At 38.2% G+C, this 17,948-nt stretch overlaps 1 protein-coding gene across 1 annotated transcript in view; it reads left to right on the top strand.

The window, feature by feature from the left end:
* Nucleotides 1-17,732, top strand: part of ELL2 (elongation factor for RNA polymerase II 2) — a 73,732-nt gene extending 56,000 nt beyond the window's left edge. Inside the window, exons 6-12 of the mRNA XM_046668301.1 lie at nucleotides 2,540-2,664; nucleotides 2,832-2,919; nucleotides 4,739-5,309; nucleotides 7,866-7,932; nucleotides 11,326-11,497; nucleotides 13,704-13,748; nucleotides 13,840-17,732. Of these exons, the coding sequence (XP_046524257.1) occupies nucleotides 2,540-2,664; nucleotides 2,832-2,919; nucleotides 4,739-5,309; nucleotides 7,866-7,932; nucleotides 11,326-11,497; nucleotides 13,704-13,748; nucleotides 13,840-13,956 (1,185 nt within the window). The 3' untranslated portion in view covers nucleotides 13,957-17,732. The remainder of the gene's footprint in view (nucleotides 1-2,539; nucleotides 2,665-2,831; nucleotides 2,920-4,738; nucleotides 5,310-7,865; nucleotides 7,933-11,325; nucleotides 11,498-13,703; nucleotides 13,749-13,839) is intronic.
* Nucleotides 17,733-17,948: the final 216 nt, after the last annotated feature.

Consider the following 17,948-nt stretch of genomic DNA (forward strand, 5'->3'; position numbering starts at 1 on the left):
TCCTGTATTTTTCATACTGATTTTGGGCCGTAAATGTTGATTAGCATTTAAAAACACCATAAGTAGTCCATCTGTTTTCTTTATTTTTTTCTAAAGCAGTAACATTTCCAAAGTTGTTCTTAAATTTCATCATTAAAAAAAAACCCTACAGATTTTCATCTACTGTTCAAAGAATAACACTTGTAAGTCTGTTTTTTCATCCATTCTCTCTTACATTCAAGACATGATACTAAATGTTATGCAAGAGTGAAACCATAATCTCCAGTTCTGGGTTAAACAATCCCCAAGGTATCATGGGCAAGAATTTTATTAAATCATTTGCGCACTTTTTGGAAACAATTTAAGTTCATATGTCACACAGCAATTTTAAGAGCTCAAAAGACAGGATGAAAGAATAAGTGAGGATGAGGGCATGTGTGTTCGTTTTCTTAATTTGGGGAAGGGGGAAGTTCAGGTTACAAATCACAAGATATTTGGCCACTGAATCTCCAGAAAGGTTGTAATTACCTTCTAGGTTAGAGGATGAGAGGGCAAAATGATGGCAGAGGCACTTCACACAGAGGGCTCCTATTGACATATGTCAGTAGTTATGAGATTATGTATATGCAGATATACATACATAGTTTAAAATGTAGGTGTACTTAACTCCTGGGCAAGTGAGACATGAGTGTCTTTAGTGTTGATCATTTGGTAGAATCTAGAGCATAGTCTCATCATAGCTGTATATTAGAATCCCCTAGGGAGCTTTTAAAAAATGCCAGTGCCTGGACTCCACCCCAGACCAACTAAATGGAGCAATGAATGGATGTTGAGTCATTGACTGAGATTGGGAGGGATGGAAACGGAACAGGTGTATGGAGGGGAATCAGGAATTCTGTCTTTCATACATTCTGTTTGGAAGATGTCTATCAGACGTACCCAAGTGGACATAGATGTTCAGTAGGTAGCTACGTATATAAAAGTCTGGTGTTCAGAGGACAGTGGAACTGGAGTTATAATTTAGGAGATAGCACATAGTTTGGGTATTGAAAACCTTAGAGCTCAATGAAGTAGTCTTAGGAGATGGGGATAATGAAGAAAATAAGATAGTAGACAGGTCCTGAGCACTTCAACATAAAGAGGAGTGAGCAAAGGAGACTTGAGGAAAAAAGATCCTGAAGGGAGGAAGAGGAAACCAGGAAGCGGTCCAATTACAGAAGCCTAGAGAAGGGGTGGGGTGGGGTTAGTGTGTGTGGTGCCGCGGATGACAGGGAATCTAAGGATTGTTGTATTTATTTCACTCTGAGAAATCTGGTTGTTATCTCATGTTAACTTATTTGCAAATTCGAATTTTTGGATAAGCCTACCATTTTCTACTTTCTAACAACATTAACCTTAAATTAGTATTCAGCTGAGCTGTGAGAAAAGCATAAGCTATCATAATGTGTTTGATAGTACTTTTAAAAGACACAGAAAGAACTTGAGTTTTTGAAAAGACCATTCCAGGGGCCGGCCCGGTTAAGTGCGCACGTTCCACTTTGGCGGCCCAGGGTTCACCGGTTCACATCCCGGATGCGTACATGGCACTGCTTGGCAAGCCATGCTGTGGTAGGCATCCCACATATAAAGTAGAGAAAGGTGGGCACGTATGTTAGCTCAGGGCCAGTCTTCCTCAGCAAAAAGAGGAGGACTGGCAGCAGTTAGCACAGGGCCAATCTTCCTCAAAAAAAAAAAGAAAGAAAGAAAAAGAAAAGACCATTCCAGTAGGAAATGACTGGAGGAATACCTTTCTTCCGGCTTTAAAAATGACTGTTGGTTTGGCACGTGAATCCGTACATTTGTGTTGTTAATGGAACCTAGGCCTGGACGCTCTAGGAATTATAGTGAAGGGATAACAAAAGATTACATTTGGGAATAAACTGGCTGACTAATAACAGTAATTTGGGGGTTATTTTGGTTTATGGGTCAGTTTATTGGTTTTTGGGAATTTCAAGGACTTTGAATAAGTGGTTCTTCAGGAGAGCTGGCAGCTGCAAGGAGCAAGTTTAGCAAGCCAAGAAAATGGCAAACGGTTATCAGAATTGATACTGTTTATGGAGATCATTTCTTTTGATTACTAAAGGGAAAGTTTATAACCCAACATTTGGGCACTGTTTGTTTTCTATTTAATACAACTAATCAAGAATTTTTATGGTGACTCAAAAGTGGTGGAGTTATTGGCCAGAAGTATATAATGAAGTTGTTAGCATAAAAGGGTTTTGGACTCCTTTGACTAGAAAAAATTGATTTAAAAAGAATCTTCCTCACTTTTTGCCTAATGTGGGCCATATTTGATTAGAAATATGACAAATGCAGTGGATATTCAGGAAAAAAAATACTCATCTGTGTATATAAAGTTTTAATTCCCCAAATGAAATCAAACAGCATTTATTAAGATCTGGCATATACAAAACTAGCAGTCCCTTGTTATAGTTATTCTCAGGATAAATCCAAAGGTTGCCTGTTTTAGGTTAGGAAATAGCAAAAAGATCTAATGCTTGGTTTTCATGCCATGTACCAGGTAGCCAATCTGAATCCTAAAGACCTCTCGTATACCTTAAAGGATTATGTTTTTAAAGAGCTTCAAAGAGACTGGCCTGGATACAATGAAATAGACAGACGGTCATTAGAGTCAGTGCTCTCTAGGTAAGTTCTTTTTTTATTTCTTTTTGTTTAAAAAATGATGCAAATAAGTAATTATTTTAGTCATCGTTATTTTAGTGTTGAGCTGGGAAAAGAGAAGCAAGGGTAAGCTTTCTATCATGAACATTTAAAAATTCTCTCCATAACTGGAACATGTGTATCCTTTACAGAAAACTAAATCCATCTCAGAATGCTGCCAGCACCAGCCGTTCAGAATCTCCAGTATGTTCTAGTAGAGACACTGCATCTTCTCCTCAGGTATTTCATAAAATTATATAAGGCCCTGAAACGGACCTGAGGGGCCATCTAGATCGGGTCCTCTGATTTACACATGAGAGAAATGAGGCCCAGTGAAGCCGCACAGCTTGCCTCCCCAAAGTCATATACCTAGTCCATGGCAGAGCTCAGTCTAAAATTCAGGTCCTGGAAGCCCAGAACCGTTTTCCACCAGAGCACTGCTTGTCAAAATACTTGATGTCTATCTTGCTGTTCCATTTTTAAAGTCTGCATTTTGTTATAAGGTTGATCTACTTTTCCATTTGGTCACTAACTAGAAGACTTAACCAGTCCTATATCCAGTCTTAGATTATATAGAAAATTGAAGATGTTTAATTTTATCTGAAGTGTATTCCAGTAAAATATTCTTGGGGAAACATGTTTTTATAATAAGCAAATAAAAAACTCTGCTATTTTCATACATGTTTTCTTAAAACACTTTTTGATTAGATCTATTAGACTCCATTTGATTAGACTCCATTCTAGCTTAAAGTTTCCCCCAAGAGATTCAACCCTCCTTGGAAAAAGGTGGGGAGATCCTGGGCAGTGTTAGTGTTCCAGTCCACCTGGCTCTCAGATGACCCAGCCAGTCTTGAACTCTCTCAGATTCCCTGGTCTTTGGGACTGACAGTGGGACAGACCTCTCCACCCCAGTGCTGCTGGAGAGCGCTCCTCTCTCTGAACGCTCCTCCCAAGGATTAGGAAGACCCAACAGATGTGTGAACAGTAAGCCTGCCCTGGGCAAAAGGCTATTCACACGTCAGAAAATGTTAGAAACCTATTGTGAGGAACAAAATAAAAGCAATTCTATCCTTCCATGTGCATTGTCTATAGAAGCCTCCCTCTCAATCCCAGCTACTAGGAAGCTGCTTCTACTCTGATCTGATTATATACTGGGTGCCAAATCGACGGCACTAAATTGAAAATAGAATAAATTAATGGAACGATTAACTATTAGTTTTCTTTCAAGCTGAAGTTTAAGCCACAGTATTCTATTGGGTGGATGCTTTGTACTTTTCAACTGTCTGAATTTCCTTTTTAATTTGAATATTATTGTTGCTGTTGCTGGATTGGGCTAATATTAGCATGATTTTTTAAATTTTTGAAACAGGAATTCCATATCAGTTTTATTGACCAGTTATTAAGATTTATTTTCCAATCCGGTAAAGAGATATCTGTTAAGGTGGGGGGAGGGAATTGAATAGCATTTCAGCAATGATAGAGATATTTAGAGAAATTACTCTGAAGTTGCTAGCTATTCCCATCTTAAGACAGGTGAAATAATAAACGACAGCCAAAGTATTCATAACTGGAGCATCTTAGCACATGAGAGGAGATTAAATAAATGTAGGCTTATTGCCCTTTACCTGCCCGTGTTAGTTCTGACCGAGTGAAATGGTACAAACTGCTTCCTCCTCTCACTATAACTAGGTCAGCCGTGGCCAGCAGAGGAAGGACGCCACTTCTACTGAATACTCTCCTGAATGGCATAATCCACATAAATTGGCATAGTCTCTCAAGGAACTTCGGGTGGGGCTGTATGATCAGAAAGTATAAGTACACCAGGAAACATTATTTGCCAGATTCTGCTTTTTCACATTAGACATGAAAATTTATTTCACTTTTGTTTCTATGGATTGTTTTTTCTTTTTGCTTAAGCTTGAAGAAAGGTTAACACAACACTGGCGATAAACTTAAGTATGAATAAAATTACTTAGTTGTTCATATGGTAACCAGACACACATGTACTGAATTTTAGTGCACACTGGCTCATTTTTTTTCCTGTTTTTTTTCCCTCCAGAAACGGCTTTTAGATTCAGACTTCATTGATCCTTTAATGAATAAAAAAGCTCGAATATCTCACCTAACAAACAGAGTGCCACCAACATTAAATGGTCATTTGAATCCCACCAGTGAAAAGTCGGCCACAGGCCTCCCGCCGCCCCCTGCAGCTGCCGCCATCTCCACCCCTCCACCGCCACCTTCAGCCCACCTGCCCGTCTCCAATCCTCCTCAGACTGTAAACTCGAACTCCAATTCCCCTAGCACTCCAGAAGGCCGGGGGACTCAAGACCTACCCGTTGACAGTTTTAGTCAAAACGGTAGTGTCTATGAGGACCAGCAAGACAAATATACCTCTAGGACTTCTCTGGAAACCTTACCCCCTGGTTCAGTTCTACTAAAGTGTCCAAAGCCTATGGAAGAAAACCATTCAATGTCTCACAAAAAGTCCAAAAAGAAGTCTAAAAAACACAGGGAAAAGGACCAAATAAAAAAGCACGACATTGAGATGATTGAGGAAAAAGAAGAGGACCTTAAAAGAGAAGAGGAAATTGCCAAGCTGAATGACTCCAGTCCGGATTCCAATGAAGGTATTTTATATTTGTAAAAGCCGACTAGATGTGTTAAATGAACAGGAAGAGTGGACAATCATGAGTATGAGATTATGCTGTTTCAAATCAGTAATGCTTCTTTATCAGATAAACTTCCCTTTAGTTATTAATCTTAGTATTGCGCTTTTGAGCAGATTTTTCCTTGCATTTTATATCAGTCATTTTTGGTCTCTTTCTAGCCAGCTATTAAACATGGTTTCTATTTGTTAATAATGTGATGGCATTTGAAAATGACCCTGTCATTGTCCAGAGACCCCCTTTTAGCAGACGAACCTTCTTGCTCTTTCCCCATAATGGTATTGTGCAACCTCAAGATGACCTATTATATGCCATTCTTGAACTGATTTAACCACACACATAATTAGCAATAAAAATATTCATTTCCTTCTTTGTGAAAGAAACAGGGTCACCCTGCTTTAATTAATATTAGCACAGAGGAAATGTCAGAATCTTTATAAAACAGGCAAGGTAAAATTACATTTACAGATCCATGACACCATCATCATTCAGAATGAAAGCAATTCTTCTTATGCGAGGCTGTTGGCAATTAGCTTGATAGATCTTAAGAATGTTTTTCAATTTTGAGAACACTGTTGTAGTAAATTAACATTAATTGTTATTAGTAAAATTAACCATTTCAAGCTTTTGGAAGCTTTAAAAGCCAAATATCTAGAGACCTAAAGAACCTTAAAATAATGCTTTACCTCTAAAGAAAAGCTGATCAGTAGAAAGACTGCTTACTTCAAGTGTAGTGATCTTGAAAACCTAATGACAAAATTAGATTTTTCTTACTTTAAAAAAAATGTCCTCCAAAACTTAGTATTTTGCATGCCAGCACATGGAAGATTCAAGTCTATCATTTAGCATTGCTGCCAATTTTAAACCCAGTGTAACTAAGGCAAAATTCCCCAGGAAAATATAACTTTGGAAAAGTTACTTTAATGAATAGAGTTTAAGGAGTGTTGTCTTATGTAATTTGCCTGTAACACTGAAAGTCTATAATCCTTAGATTTAACTGACCATTTTTATCATATGAGAGAAGCTTTGATTGTAGAGTGGTATGATACAGTGCCTTTATTGACGTGGATTGAGTGTATTGCATGTCAAAGCATATCTGTTGAAATATTTAGATCGGTATGGTACTGTAGTGGCCCAAGAGGTAGTGTAAGCTCTTTCCCTCAAACACTATCGTATTTGAATTTACCAGGTCAGGAAAAGGCAAGAGGCAATAAAACTTCATGTTCAGAGTTAGTAAGTCGGGTTCCTGGGAATGCCCCACTTTCCACACTTCCCACCTTCATCCTGAGTCAGGCTAGTGGAGGACTGAATCCCAGTATGTTGAGACTTGCAGCAGAGTTTGAATGTTCTCAGAGTTGGAGGCCTGGAGAAGCAGACCTTGTCCTTTTGAATCACTCGCTCAGGAAGTAGTGCCTTTCAAAGCCAGTTGAGATGATCACAAACAGGATAGATCCAGACCCACATCCCCTGCATCTATTGGAACTTATCTGCTGTCTGTGGCAAAGGCAAAGCCAGGTGACCTGTACCTGATGCCTTTTTCTTTAAGACTCAGACTGTTGTTAAAACAAGCTCTTTTCCCCAAGCATGACTTAAATACACACACACACACACACGCACATGCACATGAACAATAAGCCCATAGAGTCTGCATAATTCATTGTGCGCTTTGTCATTTCAAATACTAAACCAAGGAATTATCAAATAGTCACTTTTGTTTTACATTGAACATGTATGTTTTGCCAGTAGGCACAATTAAGGTTTGAGTTATAAGTTTAATTCTACTTTGAATGATATAAATGACCCTAATAAGAAGTCTAAACATACCCTCTGGAAATGGTACATTCAAACAAATGGAATACTGAGGGATTTTACACACTTTCATAGCATAGTCCTGAGTGACTGGCACTTTATTTATCTGTTTATTTGTCATTTTAAAAAGCAAATCTGTGTGGTATTATGAGGGTTAGAGATTAGAGGAGTGTAAATTGGCATTCAGTAATAACTTATTTTAAATTACTTTAAACTGATGGGAAAACTTATTCCACTGTGTGCATACAGAAAGAGTAGCAGTAAAAATACAGTGACCAAAGCAGTCTGCTACCTGACTTCATTGTCTCATCTGCCTTGTTTGAATCCTATGAAAAGTAGATGTTGATGTAAAATTTGTATCTCCCATTGTCTGGCTGCATCTGCCACCACAATCTTTGAATTGCTGGGCAGATGCCACAACTGTTGTGGAAAGAATAGAAGATTGACCTTGGGTTAAGATGGAATTCCTTTATTGTGCAGACACTGCAGTAGCCAGGGTGCTTTCAATGCCTGGCGTCGGTTCTGCTGGCGCTGGTCATAGGGCCTCTATTGTTCGTGTTCAATTGTATTCCTTGCTCACTGTTGCTTACTGAGATGGAAGAATAGAATTTGAGGAAAAGTGTTCCAGATGTTTCTGATCTATTTTAGAATTATAGGCATTTTATAACCATACTGTTTGGTGAATGCTTGAATTTTTTTTCATTGTAGGAGTTAAAGAGGGTTGCACTGCCTCCACGGAGCCTTCTTCAACAATTGAACTCCCAGATTATTTGATGTAAGTTCAGATGTCTGCCAATGGGAGAGAAGTGTTTAATTTTAGAAAGTTTGCAAATTCTTTTCCCATAATTTGCAAATCAGAAAAGAAGAAGTTCCAGAAATAGAGTCCTGGAGCCACCCCTGCAATTGAAAGGCTGCCATTAAGCCTGCTTGTCCCAAATCCACCCTTGTCTGCTTGAGCAGGTTGTGCCTCCCCCTGCTCTGAGCTCAGCTCTGCGGCCTTTAAGTATAGAGACGCCTGCCCTTTGTTCCGGGGCCAGGTCCAGCATTTGATTATGGCAGATTTCAGGGATCTGACTCTTCAAAGCTGACAGTCTGTCAATGCACAGACATTTACTTGGGCCCCCCAAAGGGATAGTTTATTACCAATAAAGTGCTTAAACCTCTGCAGTTAATACAAAGTAGAGGTAGATTGATTTTCATTTAAATAAAGCTCTGCCATCAAATTAATTTTAAGTGGAGAGAATAGCACAATTTGATCATTTCACATTAGTACCAGTTATAATGTTTTTCTTGTTATGACAACAAGTTGCTAAATGCTGAGCTGGGGACATTTTTGTAACTGGTTATCACAGAAATTATAACTTGGACACATAATTCTAGCTTTTTTACAGACTCAAAGGCTTCTGTAAGAAGAAAATAATTAAGTTGCAAGAGCCTGGAAAAATGGAGAGTGAAAGAGCAAACAGATCTGACTCTAGCTAGCTTTGAAAATGAACAAATGTGCAAAACAGCTTGGTGTAGAATGGAAAATGGAACTGGGCTATGTGGACATTTTTCCTCTGTTAGCAGCATCTCATGGTAGACAAAGTTAAACTATACTGTTTAGCCCTCCACGTCCCATGAAATGCTCATTTCCAGAGTAGAGAACATTTTATACTTCAGATGTGTTACTTTTGCTTAACGGTAGTGTGAAAGCTATACTTATTGGGGAATGATACAGCATGAAACCATAATGCTGATTAACATCTCTTAACTAAAAGGAACCCAAGAAATCCTGCTGAGTACTCTCTCATCTAAGGTAGTGTATGGTTTTAGAGTTTGCCAGGGGTTGGGGATGGCTTTGAAAAGCAGCCGTCACCAAGTTGGCCGAGGGAGGGTCAGCTGTGGGACGGCGCCTGGCTCCACTGATGAGTGGGTCACCTCTCCAACTGCAAACCCACTTCTCCTTAAAAAGTCTTGTGGAAGGCAGGCCCCTCAAATAAACTGCACTGTCGTGCTCTCATTCTCTTGTGACGGATTTTGAATTCCTCTTTTTTATAATAGTGATGTATACTTGTTACATCTGACAAAATCCTATGGGGAGACTGAAAAATAATTCTGTTTCCCCCTGGATTCAGGGTGTTGCTGTGTTTTGCCAATCAGTTAATTCTGTATTTAAAAGCTCGTTTTCAACCTACTGATCTAAGGATGCTTGCTGCGTCTGCCTCAGTGCATTTCTGTGTGTTTGTCATGTTTCCAGCTCTTTTAAAAAATCTTGAAAATATGTAACTTATGTGATGGTTTGCTTAATTTAAGTAAAAGCAGTTTATTTTAACCAAAAATTGTCGTATATAAATACAGTAAATTTTCTAAAGATCACCAAACATACAGACCCTAAACTTAAGTTGCTTCATAAGAAAACAAAGGACGTGTTATAGACCTTAGTGGTCGGCCTCCGAACAATTCATGCTTAGCCACAGTGTTCCTAACTTTCACATAATAAGAATACTTCTGTCACTTGTGGTTGTGAATTGTCCAAACTGTTTAAAATTTCATTCCATCACTGCATTAAGAGCCAACTGTAGAACCATAACAATTTTTGTTAAAAATAGTGAATGATTTTCATTAAAATGCCAGTATAAACAATCTTCTCTAATAGCAACACGACTGTTGGCGCATTTGGTGTTTTTCCCTAAAGAAATTATTAAATAAAATACTGAGGGTGTGGCCCCGGGTGTGATTTGGAGAAAGCAGAGTGAGTATTTCATGTAACAAATTGAACCTGAGTTTCATGATCCGTTTAGCCATTTCACTTACGTCTGCTTATCCCGAGAACCTCTTTCTCCCCTGGGCTCCCTCTGCTCTGCAGTCAGGACGCCCCGAGTCTGGAAAGGGCTGCCTCACGGCTTGGCTGGCGGTGCTCCTTTTGCAGCAAAGACTCCAGCAAGGCAGCTTACTACTGTTGTCCCAATTACAGTTGGAAAATTAAACCTCTGCACTAACTCAGAGTGAATAAAAATATTAATGCAGACAGTAAGGTTGCTCACTGCGTCACTTTCTCACATGCCAACAAGGCATCTGTGCTATCACGTTTTATATAAAACTGGTAAGGTTATCTCAAACCATTTTGGAGGGGACTGAATTCCAGGTTTTCCTGCAGTGAAGTGTGTATGTGTACCCCCAGGGGCATTCTGAAGCTTCTGCCACTTGCCTGAAATTGCTTTGAAATCTCTCATTTTTATCTCAAAAAGTCAAGGGAATTTTACATTCCGTGACAGAAGCACAGAGTGCAAAGACCCAGGCCAGGCCCTGCTGTGATCCCCGTTCCCTGATCCATAAATAATAGTAACTCTGTTTTAATATGAAAATGCTGTTTTAATTTACCACTGAATAAACTGACACTCTGGAAAATGGCCTTTACTCACCAGGTCCCTAGAAGTATTCACACCCCAAAGTAAAACAGATTTGTGGCATTTTTATTAAGCAAGTAAATTAGACCAGTACTACAGCACTGCCTTCCCATTACACATAGTATGACATTTAGGTGCTTGAAAAGAACTAAAGCAATATACCTTTTTTCTTTTTTTTTCTGCTCTCATTTTAAAAAATGATAAACAGTTTCCCCTTTGTATTTTATGTATTTGCCTAATCAGAACTGGGAGGAGAGGGATAGAGGAAACGGGCCTGAGGCATCTTGCTGTCAGCAGGTGGGAAAAGCCAAAAGACAGACTCCTCTCAGGAAGCAGCAGGTCCGGAGAGAGCGGGACTTCAGCGCTTAGTGACTGTATGACAGCCTCCTGGTTTCACATTACCAATCGAGGTCTCCATGTGACTCATAACAGACGGGATGGCCTCTGCCGCCAGTGTGATAATTATTTTGGGTGGAGAAAGGTTTAGGGAGCCAGGTGTGCGTGACTGTTTTCTTTTTACACTGTTGCACTTTAATTCTGTTGCCACCCTGTCTTTTTCACATTTACTCTCCTTCGTTGAAGCGCCTAAGCTCTCCTGTGGAATAATTTCACCTGGAAGGTCTTTGAAAAACGTGGCAGCAAACAATGGCAGAGCAGCATTCAATCCAGGGAAACATGCATGGATATAGTTTCTAAAGCTTTGGTTTAAATCTGAGACTAGTACATTATGTTTATTCTGTAGCTACTCTCCATTTCTCTTTTGCTTTTTTTCTTATTAGTAAATATATTGCTATCGTCTCCTATGAGCAACGCCAGAATTACAAGGATGACTTCAATGCGGAGTACGATGAGTACAGAGCCTTGCATGCCAGAATGGAGACTGTAGCTAGAAGATTTATCAAACTGGATGCGCAACGAAAGCGCCTTTCTCCAGGCTCAAAAGAGTATCAGGTAAACGCGTTTGTTCCTAGGTGGACTGATTTTCATATTTTACCTTCTTTCTTTCTCTGCCTTGCCCATCCCCAGGCATCCTGCTAGCCTTCAGAGCAAGTCCTCTCTCAGACTGACCACTCTTCATTTAAAATTAGCTAGGAAACTGAATATTTGAAATAGTTCTTGAAAATAAGTAAACACAGTGAACCTGTATTTCTTGCCAGTGGAAAAAATAACTATATTTTTTATATAATATAATATGTATAAAATATGTAATGTATACTTATATATTTACTATAATATGATATATAGTATATTGAGAAAAGTACCAAACACAACTAAATAGGAAAAAAATACTGAATTTGATTCATTGAAGTATTTGATTGCATTACCAACTGAACTCAGACGACAGTTCCTAGATCTAGTGCTATTTCCTAAAACTGGTATTTCAAGTAAATGTATTTTTTTTAAAAACCTCAGTCTGGCACAGAATAGAGAAGATATAGAATATAAAGGGGACTTAATACCAGAGAGGTTTGATGTTTAAGTGAAGAAAAGCTTGGTGCCTCCAGCTATTCAACAACTGACATTTGTTAACAGGTATTAATCTGTTTTTACTTCCCTATTTTAATTGGTAGTATTGCTACAGCTGATAAAGAGCAGTGGAACCTGACCTGTGTACTGAATGTTCTCATAACTCTTAGCAAAAGGATTGATAAAAGGAATCTTTCCCTCTTTATATAGGCCAGATAACTTTGTCACACTTCACAGCCATAGATGGCGCTTCCAGCCTGGCCACTACCGTTGTTCTGACAGGAACCTATGTGAGATGATGGATGGCTTTTCCCACAATGGGAAACACAGCCTGAGAGTGTCTGCGCCCTAGAGATTCATTATGTCTTCTATTAGTGGCCCTAAATCTTTTAAACAAGGTGCCTAGAGTTATAGAAGACTTTGCCAGAGGAGTTGATGTTTGTGGGTGCAAGAGGTCCGTGATTTGGTGGTTTGGGATTTTTTTCCTACATAGTTATTTACCAGTGTACTATGATTGTATTTAAACTAAACTGTAATTCCAAGGATTGCTTAGTGATCAGGAGCAGGCTCCGGAGCCCGATTCCCTGGGTTTGGTTCCCAGCTCGACTGTTTAGTACTTATATGATGTTGGGCGAATTACTTAACTTGCCTCAAAATCTTCAGAAATCCCCATCCATAAAATGAGGTGATTATAGAGTTGTGCAGAATAAATGTAAGCATTTGGAAACTCCTTAGATCCATAGTACATCAGATTATATGGTACACAAGGGTTAGCCATTTTCCTCAGCCACCCAGTTTCCCTCCCTAGAGACAATCAAGTAGTACTGGTTTCCAGTGTATTCTTTCAGAGATCTGGGGGGGGGTGTGTGTGTGTGTATAAGACATATACACACAAACAAATTCACAGATATACCATATTTAAGTGAATCTGAGAGTCATCAATTTATAAGATGCACCATTGTCTTATGTTCCAGCAAGTTAAACTATGATACCTTATTATCTGATTTCATTAAAATGAGAAGAAATGTGCATCTTAGAAGTAATGAAATTCTTAGACTATAATTATTCCTTCCCCCTTTAAAGAAATGATATCAAATTATATAAATCATTCTGCACTTTGCCTTTTGTTTTGCATTATAATGTCTTTTTTAAATTATTTTTTTATTGAGGTCATATTGGCTTTTAACATTATTATAAATTTCAGGTGTATATTATTATATTTCAGTTTCTGTATAGATTGCATCGGGTTCACCACAAATAGTCTAGTTTTTATCTGATCACTTTGCTTTTTTCACTATATAATGCATCTTAGAGGATTTTTTATATAAGTTCATAAAGCACTTCCTCCTTTTCTAATGGTTTCTTAGTATTCCTTTGTGTGGTTTGATGGACATTTAGATTTTGTTTGCTGTCTTTTGCCTTACAAACAGTGCTGTAGCAAGTAACCTTGTACACGCATCATTTCACTCGGGCACAAGTAAATCTGAAAGAGAAGTGTAAGTGCTGAGTCAGTTTTCCATCTTCTATTTTGATAGCAGTTGCAAAATTGCCTTCCTTAAAGATTGTATCAATTTACATTCCCATCGTCAATATTTCCCACACCCTTGCCGAATGTGTGTATTAGCTGTTTATATTGCCAAAAAAAAAAAAACAGTTGTTCTCTTCTGATTTCTAATTTTCAATTTTCTAGAATGTTCATGAAGAAGTCTTACAAGAATATCAGAAGATCAAGCAGGTAGTTATCATCACTGTTGGTTTTCTGACCCGTAGTTGGGAAGTTTTATAAATTCTTCAACCTAATTCCTCACTATTTTTTTCATCCACAGTCTAGTCCCAATTACCATGAAGAAAAATACAGATGCGAGTATCTTCATAACAAGCTGGCTCACATCAAAAGACTAATAGGTGAATTTGACCAACAGCAAGCAGAGTCATGGCACTAGAGCCCTGCTTGGACCAGAAGATGTGAATAAACTTAAGCTTATTTATTTAAAATCCCAAATGAGTTGCTCTAAGATTCTAAAAAAATGAAACTTTGCCTGTTGAAAGTTTCAGTATTAGTAAACTTGAGTTGCTTTCTTTTTTCCATTTTACTTTGCTTCCCTGCATTTTTGAAGCTGCTTTTTTCCCTCAAGACTTGTGTTTGTCAATAGAAATAACTATTTTTTAGATATTGGGGATCCAGTGTCTATACTTCAAATCAATTTTTCTTTTCCTTAAAAACTTGTGTTTGTCATTAGAAATGTTTTTTTTAGATATTGGGGATCCAGTGTCCACACCTCAAAGTTATGTGTGTTTAAAAAAAAAACAGTAATGTGCAAGGTGAAATGCTTTTGGATAAACATAAGCCTATTTTCTGACCTTTCTTAATGCAAACTCTTTGCCTTAAATGGTAGAATATTTAGAAATTTGCACAAAATACAAAAAAAATTTAAAACATTGTTTTGGAGGGTTAAGAAATAGAAAGGTGTATGAGCCCGTGTATGTGTGTAGATATACATACGTGTATGTATATACAGGCTGACTTGATCTAGAACAGTAAATCCGCCCTGCAAGTTAACCCCCCATTGCAATGGTTGCCTTAAGGTGTTTGCTAGTTGTGTACATAGTGTGGTTAATCATTAGCTACACTGCTTCCCAATTAAGTACAGCAGTGGGAAGCACACTGTGGCCTACCAGCGTCTGAACGCGTGTGCTCGACCTGTCTGTGTGCAGAGGTGGTGTGGATGTGAGCGTGCATGAAGGAAAAAAAGCTGCTACTCTCCGTAGGCCAAACGCTCAGGTTCAACAACTGACGAGTGTTACTGTAGGTTTTTTGTTTGTTTGTTTTTTCTGTCAAATTGCTACTTCTATCGTGGAAGACAAAAGCATTTCCATTTCAACAGTTTGTCAGCTTTATTAATGTTGGGCGAAATCGATATGTTTTGAAAATGAAACAGATCTATAGTTTTGGGACAAAATTATAAAATTAAATGTGTAGGTAAACCTATTTATATTCTGCTATAAAGTATTTTTTGAAGAGAGATATGCAAAGAAGCTATTACCTACATGAAATGTATATTTAAAGATTTTTTTTTTCATCCTGGATGCCAGGAATATAAAAAAGAGCAGATATATTTAACCATAACATACTGTGATTCATCAAACAGCACAAACTTTCATTTCATGGAGTTTATCTGTTGACGTTGGTTTAAACTATCACTTGTTTTATCATGTGGGAACATAAGTTATGTGGTCAAAATATAAGGATTTTGAACTAATGTTGATTCAAGTTGTGTTGTCTTATCGTATTGTCGTTTCAAAGTGCTGCCAGTTGAAAAGGGAAGCATTATGTTTACAAATCTGTTTTGAAATGTTTGCCAAAATTTTGGTAGTATCTTTAATAAAGATGTTTGTCTCCAGCATCCAAAAAAAATAAATAAATAACTTTGTTGTTTATCGTTGTAAACCAGAAAATGTTGGTGTCTAGAAAACCTGAGAGAGCATGTAGATGAACTTTTCTCTTTGGAGTTCTTCTAAAACATTAACTGGAAAGTAGATAATAAAGTAAAAGTGTACAAACTATACAAAGAATGCAACAAGACCCTGTGCGCTATAACTCTGTAACATTACTGCGGAAATTTGATTTCTGTGTAGTATGGACCTCCTAGGGAATTCGATTTCTTTTAGCATTGAGATCCCTGGTGCTCTTCCTTTTACCTCAGAATTGGTACAATCATTTTTAAATGTTCATTGATTTCAAACTTTCAGTTGAAAAAACATAGGAAAGGAAACCTAATTGGGGATAAATTTGATCCTCATTTTATGGTGGAGTCTCCTGAGGGATTTGTCTGTAGGTAATGACCTCATTGGTGTCATTTCTTGGACATCTTGGCCTTTTAATCAAAGATTGTGTGCTGCTATTTGCTAGGAGCAGTGTTTCTCAAAAGCAAAGTGCTTGGACCACTTCCATCGCCCGAATTAGAATCACTGGGTATAGGGCCCATGTATCTGCATTTTCATACGTATCCTCCAGGTGACTTTTGCAAGCTAAAATGGGAGAACCATTGGCTTGGATGTAGCACTAAATCTTTAGGTTTCTAAATCTCCAAGTCTTGAACTGAAGTTCAACTACCAGCTTTTTTAAAAACCTGTCCCTATCAGCAGGCGCAAATCACTTTTCCCCTCTACATGATGTGAGGCACCCTCTCAATTGTTTCACTGCCAACTCTTATTTCAGAACTTGTTTACAAACAAGGCTTTCAGTTGGTTAATTGTCAGTCCTTGGAGCTCCTACCCACCTACATCAGCACATCTTCTGGTTTACAAATAGGGTAAAATGGAAGCTGGAGATGCTTTATGAAAATCCAGCATTGCACACCCATACACTTGACCACTTACCTATAAAAGCCTTAATTTAGATGTTTGTTGTGTACAGTGGGCAGATCTTGCAAAATGTCTATCAGTCACAAATTTGGGAGTCATAAATCTCTGAATCTGCTATTACCTGCAGCTGCGTCCCTTTTGAAGCTGGGCATGAGCCTATTAAAATATTTATAATCATTCTTCATCTCCTACTGTAAGATTTTTAGATTCTCTCAAATAATTGCTGCAGGAATGGGTGGCCACTTAGTATCAGTTACTGTGGTGGAAGAATTTATTTAGGTTTTTTTTTTTTGAGATAGAGAAACAGTAAAAGTATAAAACAGCATTGTCAGGATGAGAGAATAAGTTGTGTTATTTTTCCATCACATTTCATCTAAAATAATTTGAAGCATTCTTGAAGATTTTTACCAACACCCATAAGTTAACTCCAGATTGCACGAACAGCTGATTTAATACAAACCAAAAAGAACATTAACTAGATGTGGTTTTGTTTTTTATGTGGGGATTTCATTTCCTATCTCGTTGGTTATTTATTTCCCTTGGAATAATTCAGAGGGGTTAACTTCAGCTCTGAGTAGTCATAGATGTTCAGTACTTGCTCTCCAAAAAGTAATTGGTGTAGTCAGTTTATATCATTGCTCTATGCATTGACTGTAAAAATTCAGTATTAATTTTCCTTCATCTCTGATTGATCTTTTAACCTTTATAGGAATTTTCTTTTCCCTTAAAGTATTTCACCTTATTATGCAAACCAAACACATACTCGCATGTTGGAAGCAAGATGTTGAAATGAGGTTTAGACACCACTGGTCCATCAGTTCCGACACTGCTTGGTTGCCTTACCCCTTCCATTAGTACAGTCTTTGCTTCTGGAACTTGGCTGAAACTCTTTAGCCAGGTCATTGTCTTTCTGGCAGTGTGAGTGTTGAGCCCATATGCTTGGTATATGCCTTTACTACTTTTGAAGTTCTTACAGTTTATTACTTGCCTAAGTGTTAACTAAATCCTTTTCTTACGTGTACTGGACGGGGGAAAAACTATAGCCGGCACTTGGAGAGGAACTTTTTGGGAAAGGATATTAACTGACACTACTAAACGAAGGCAACAGAAGATGTTATCAGTGTACTTTGTAACCTGAAAACTGAGCAAGGCTGTGAGGCTCATTTCAAAATATTTTGAAGTGTTAAAAATATATCTATATTTACGCTGTTTCTCAGTTGTTCCACCCCAAACATGTCAGGGTTCTCAAAGGTAAAATGTCGCCGGGAGTTCTCAGTTGTTACGAGCTCAGCAGCTGTGGTGGCCCCTGTTGTTCGACAACAATTTCAGTTCAATAAAAATGTTAACTTTGCAATTCTGGTACTTGTTTTTCCTTGTCTCATTTCAAGGCTCTTAACTTTGTCTTAAAAAAAAAAAGAGAAAAACCCTGCAAGAAAGTGCTCTCTGGTGCCCTCATGTAAGACATCCTCCTGGGACAGAGAGGTTATCGCTGGTGACTCTAGAAAGCGAGAGCAGCGTACTTGCTCCGGGACCTGCCTGTGTTATAAGGACGTCTCCTCTAGAGGTGACA

Source organism: Equus quagga, chromosome 7, assembly GCF_021613505.1.
Source record: "Equus quagga isolate Etosha38 chromosome 7, UCLA_HA_Equagga_1.0, whole genome shotgun sequence".
NCBI classification, from domain to species: Eukaryota; Metazoa; Chordata; class Mammalia; order Perissodactyla; family Equidae; genus Equus; species Equus quagga.